General features: G+C 32.6%; 1 protein-coding gene across 1 annotated transcript; it reads right to left on the bottom strand.

Annotated features, from left to right (window-relative positions):
* Positions 1-368: 368 nt before the first annotated feature.
* LOC114162586 (calmodulin-binding protein 25) lies at positions 369-1,573 on the bottom strand. Its single transcript, XM_028046521.1, has one exon. It carries the CDS (start codon positions 1,439-1,441, stop codon positions 725-727), a length of 717 nt encoding a protein of 238 aa, XP_027902322.1. The 5' UTR covers positions 1,442-1,573; the 3' UTR covers positions 369-724.
* Positions 1,574-6,480: the final 4,907 nt, after the last annotated feature.

Here is a 6,480-nt window from a genome sequence, read left to right on the forward strand (position 1 = left end):
CTCAAACCATAAAAGCGCGCTTCTGTGCTTTTTTAACCAGGACCACCACCTAGTCACGTACCCTTGAATGCACATGAAAACCCACAATGCAAGAGAGTTACTTCAGCACCCAAATTCAGCCAAACCCACACACTCAAAACAAATAAGCGTACCATAACTTTCCAAGACCAAGTCAGAGTTCTTAGACCGAACCACTAGATCCTTAGACAAGCAGCATAACAAGGTTGACACGCTGCACATGCGCATCCATGCTGTCTCCTACCACACCTAATCTATCTATATTCTTTCATAATTCATCTCTCTTTTTCCAAAACAATAAACACCAAGTAATTTCCGACATTAGTTATGGCGGTTTCCGAGAACAAATCAAGCCAAAAAATATGTATACCAATAACATAATGTGGTCCAGGGCCACCACATTGTTCATACATAAACTTGGAATTTAATTGATTAAGGTTAATTAAACTAAACATGGCTACCATATCTCCATTACACCTCCTTAATAACAGTAATAATAAAGGAACTATGTGACAAATTACAGAGAGAGAAAGAGAAAAAATACTACATGCATATCCTGATATCCATTCATTCCCATCCCAAATTTACACAAGATCGTCATCGTCATCCTAGCTAGCTAGCTGGCTACCCGGCCCGATTGATTAACCCGCGAGAGGGGCAAAAAGGGGGAAAGTGAAAATTTTTCTGAGAATCTGAATTTTTTGCCTCACATCACTTTCCACGACTCCAGAGTGGGAAAGGAGGAGAAGGTGTCAAAATCTAAGCCTGCGGAACCGAAGGAGGCAGCGTGAGAATCTAAGCCTGCCAGGGGCGGGGCGAAAGGGAGTTGACCGGGCCCAGAAAGCCCGCTGGCAGGCCCGGATCCTGCCGAGGTGGGACCCACCACCTGCTGATGATGGTCCAACAGAAACGCCGAGGTGTCCAGCGTCGGCAGACAACCTGCGCCGCCGGAAAACCTCGCCAGGTTCCCCGCCGGACGCTGCGGCTCGGGTTTCAGAACCGAGGGCGCAATCGGCGCGGCAGCGCCGAATCTGACGCCGGTGACCTGCTGCACCATCTGGCGGAAGTTGGCCGGGTCCGCCGTGATGAAGGTGGTCTGGGAGCGCTTGGAGGCGCGCGACTTCCGCTTGGAGATCTTGCCTGTGGGCTGCGGGCCTCGGCGTCGGGGAGCAGAGTCCTGGTCGGAGCCGGAGAGGCTGGAGACGGTGGGAGTGGCGGCGGCGGCGGCAGTGTCGGGAGTGGCGACAAAGGGAGTAAAGTCGTTGTCTTCCGGGAAGACGGCGGCGGCGGAGAGAGACTTCTGAAGGGCCCTGGTGATGGAATCGGTGTCGCGGTTGAAGAACTCAGCCAGCAAGGAATCGGAGACGGATGGACGAAACATCATCCAGGGCTCAATGCTAGCGACGTTCTGAGATGATGCCATGAAAAGGGTGAAAAGGATAAAAAGGGAAGAGTAAGAGTGAAGAATGGTTTGGTTAGGTTTGGTTTGGCTTGCAGAGGAAGAAGAAGAAGTGAGTGAAGAGAAGGAGGAAGTGAAATGGAGGAAGGGAATTGAATGATAAATAGGGCGGTGGAGGGTATTTTGGAGAAGTGGAGTGGGAAAGCGCGTTGTTCGGGGGATGAGATCACACGCGTCACCTTGTCCGTACGCCACTGTGACCTAAGCTTATGCTCATACTATTGCTAAACTTAGCCACTCACTAACCATGGTTTATTTCACTTCACTCCACTTCACTCCACTCCCCCACGTAACTTAACCCTCTTCTTTTCTTCGCTTCCTTTACTTTATCACTCCTTCTACTACAATAATTAATCATTACAATCTAATTTAAATTCATCTATCAACAATTAATAATGTTTTTAATCAATTCTTTTATTAATGTTTTTTTCTCATTACTACTGCCAATAACTGTCTTCCTTCATTAATGAAATTATCACATATTAATTTTACATGAAATAAACCGTCAGATACTAAACCGTTTAAAGATTTTATTTACTCTTTTGAGTTGAAAAATAGAGTATTTAATGAAGTACATTGACGAGAAAGACCCAATGAGATTGAATGAATGAAGTGAAACTATGGTCAATCTGAGTGCAGTGACAGAAATTGTTGGTAGTTTTTTGTGTTCTAAATTGGTGTAAAAGAAGAGTGAGAAATTAGGGGTAGAGTAACGCATTGTTTAAAGAAAAGAAGATAACGGAAAACGGAAAAGGGTGTGAGAGGTTGCATGTGGTGGTTGGGCATGGGAGAGGAGAGTGTTGAAACGTAACGGTTGACGGTCAAGCCGCGTCATTCTCCTTCGACGCGTAAACTCGCATTCCGATCCCTCTTTCTAATGTAAAAAAAGCCATCTCATCATTTACCCGTTTTTTAAAGCCCACAAAACTTTAGTAACGTATATAATATCATTATCTAATTAAATTTGGAGTTATGCATTATTATACTTTATGAATTATAGTATACGTTTTCAAAAATTTTGAAGTTATCTGAAAAATAATATATATATATATATTTGTACTTACAAGATTGAAATATATTATTTTTCTCACAAAAATTATTCTTAACACTCAAGTCAAAAATATATAATAGTCAACAAATCCTATAATAATTGGATCTAATGAATAATGTTATCTATTTATATTATATTTATTTATATTATATTTATGGAGAATGTTAATCAGTGCTCTGAGAGCACTCGTTAAAGAATAATAATTGTATTTTGGTATCATCATTTTTACATTGAAACTGAAAGAATTAAATACAATAATTAAAATAGTATAAATGCACATATAAATTTTATACAAACAAAAATATCCTTTTAATTTTTAGACAATAACTTGCTAACCAGTGCCCCTAGAGCACTGGTTAAGGATAATTAGTATACATTGGATCCTACAAAAGTATATAGATAAGTGTAATATTAAATAAAATCTGACGTAATAATTATTAATTCAACTTTATTTTCTTTAAGAGACCAAAATACCCGTAAATATTGTACATGTGTATGTATTTAATATTTTATTTAATGTTCACAAATAAAATTTAAAAACTAATTAAATAATAAAATAACTATATTTAATGTTTGTAAAAATTAAATATAATGAAATATAAGAAAATTTAAATTAACAGAAAAACCAACAAAAAAATTAGTGTTAAACATCTAAAAATATTACAAAAAGAAAACAATTAAAGTGTCAATTTGAAACTTAACTGAATTTTTTTTCTTTTTTAGTAGAGATCTTAAAAATTCCAAAGTCCTTGATATGTAACAACAGTAAGTTATTGTCTAAAAATTTAAAAGGGTATTTTTGTCTGTATAAAATTTATTATGTGCATTTATACTATTTTAATTAGTGTATTTAATTCTTTCAGCTTCAATGTAAAATTGATGATACCAAAGTACAATTATTATTCCTTAACAAGTGCCATAAGGGCACTGGTTAGCATTTTCCATATTTATATACTTTTGTCTAGGGATGACAAATTGGACCAACTCAGCCCATTTTGCCCTGCAAAGTGCATGTTAGGTTGGTCCATCACGTAGGTCAAAAATGGGTTTACTTTACTTACCCACCCCATCCCGCGAGTTCGCAGGTTGGTCCACATTTGTGACGCAAAATAAATTTTTTTTTGTGATAAGTAAAATAAAAACTTTTTTTATTTTTTCATAATAATTGATATTCATTTCCTATCAAAATAATTTCAATTAGTCTAACTAATTAAAAATAATAAACAATAGCAATGGAGATAATAGTTAAAATACAATAGCATGTCACCTTACAAGACATGTACAAATTTGTTAATTTAAAAATGCATAAAAAAATATTTCATATTTGAAAACTAAAATCATTATCTTATATACAATTATTATAATAATAATAACAATAATAATAATAAAAGAAATTTACAGAAACAATATGATGAATGATAAAAAAATTAAAAAAAGAATATTTAATTTTGTAAATAGGCCAGCGGGCCAGCCCGTCCCACCCTGTCTTTAGCTTGTACAAGATGTGAGGGGTAAATTTGTACGGGCCAACAAATTTATCCCCTTACCCACCCGCCTGATCGGTCCGAATTTATCCCCTACTTTTGTCCTTCGTAGGCAAAGATTTCATATGTGTAACCTAGTTTAGAATTTTTTAGGTTAAATCATTCCATAGGTCCCCATTTTTGTAGCGAAATCTCAAGTAGGTCCCCCGATTTTTATTTGACTCAATTGAGTCCCTATTTTCAAAAATTCGTTGCAATTAATTCCTTTCCGTTAGTTGACCAGTAACGGTGCTAATTATGTGTCACGTGTCAGCACATGGTTTTTTTGACTTTTTTTTAATTTTTAATTTTCTTTTTATAATTTTTTTAAAAAAAATTAAAATTGTCACGTGTCAATCTGACATTGTGCCACGTGGCAAAGACAATGTGATGTGGCAGTGACAGTGCCACGTGTCACTATTAGATGTGAAAAGTCTCAATGTAGTCCCTATATTTGTTATTTTGTCTCAATTTGGTCCCAATTTTATTAAAACTGAATCAATTTCATCCTGTATCAAATTTAAATTTTATATAAATTTCAAAATGGTATTTTTATTATAGTTGATATTTTTAACAAAATTAAATTTATTTAAATGTATATTTTGCACTAATATTTATTTAAATTTTATTTTGAATATTTATATATCCATAATTTATAGATAAATGTTAGAGTTGTTTTAAAAATAAAAACTTTATAAATTCAAATATAAAATTTTAAAAAAAAATTATAACAATTCTAACATTTGTCTATAAATTATTGATATATAAATATTTGAAACAATATTTAAATAAAGTTCAATGCAAAATATACATTTAAATAAACTTAATTTTGTTAAAAATATCAATTATAATAAAAATACCATTGTAAATTTATATAAAAATTAAATATGATATAGGGATAAAATTGATTCAGTTTTAAAAAAATTGGGACCAAATTGAGACAAAATAATAAATACAGGGACTACATTGAGACTTTTCACATCCAATATTGACACGTGGCACTGTCACTGCCACATCACACTGTCTCTGTCACGTGGCACAATGTCAGATTGACACGTGGCAATTTTAATTTTTTTAAAAAATTTAAAAAAAAATTAAAAATTAAAAAAATAAAATAAAATAAAATAAAAAGTAAAAAAAACCACGTGCTGACACGTGGCACATAACTAGCACCCTTACTGGTCAACTAACAGAAAGGAACCAATTGCAACGAATTTTCGAAAATAAAGACTCAATTGAGTTAAATAAAAATGGGGGGACCTACTTGAGATTTCGCTACAAAAATGGAAATATATGGATTTAACCAATTTTTTAAATAGCAACTAATTAGTCATGTTTGATTGATTTTATTAAAACCAAATTGCCTAATAGGAGTCCGAAGTCACACCACTTATGCCACTATTAAATTTTAATGAAAAAACAAAATCAGACCTACTTTTTGTCCTTTTACTTTCCCAAAAAGTTAAATATTAATATATTTTTATATTCTATTTACAATATATTACTATTATATTTAGAAATTATTGTAGTATAATATAAAATATAAATGTTTATTGAATCTTTCTCAAACTTGTTTAGAAAATGAATTTGAGTTAAATTCTACTAATTTTAGTTTATATAAATTATGAATCTATTTTATTTTATTGTAATTAAATATTTATTATAAGTCATTATGTTATGTTAAGAATATTGGTATTGATAAAATCTACAAAAATAAATTTAAATTGAATTACATTAACACTAATATAAATTTAAGATTTAATTGCTCTTTTGGTGCTTGATTTCGTTTAAAAAAATTAAGTTGGTATTCCAGTTCTTTTAATTTTAATTTGGTCCCGATTTTTTAAAAGTTGATGCAATTGAGTCATTTTTCTTAATTTTTTTAAAACAGATAAAGAATTTTTTGTTAAAATTGAAGTTATATTTTAGGATTGTTTGCTTTGTTAGTATTATTAACATAATCCTAATGCACATTTTGATGAAAAATCCTCAGTCGCTTCAATAAATTTAACAAAATTGACCAAATTGCATCAATGTTTGAAAAAATAGAACTAAATTGAGACTTGAAAAAAATAGGAGGAGCAACTTGATATTTTTGAACAAAAACATAGACCAAAAGAGTAATTAATGCTAAATTTAACATACATGTTGATATGGGAAGTTGTTGTATTTTGACATATTCTATAATATATTAGGAAGATTAATCTACAAAATTATTATATTTTAGCATAATTGAAAATAGGAAACGAGGTTTTGAATTAGGAATAATATGTTAGAAACACTAGTGTAGGAAATGGAAATGAATGCGATTATTTTCACCTTTTGGCTTCGGGTGAACAACCAAGACATATACTGCCGAGGTAAAAAGCTAGTTCTTTATGCCTCGGTTATGAACCTGAGACATATTAAGTTGTTACTGCCTCGGTTTC

This window comes from Vigna unguiculata, chromosome 1 (assembly GCF_004118075.2).
Source record: "Vigna unguiculata cultivar IT97K-499-35 chromosome 1, ASM411807v1, whole genome shotgun sequence".
Lineage (NCBI taxonomy): Eukaryota > Viridiplantae > Streptophyta > Magnoliopsida > Fabales > Fabaceae > Vigna > Vigna unguiculata.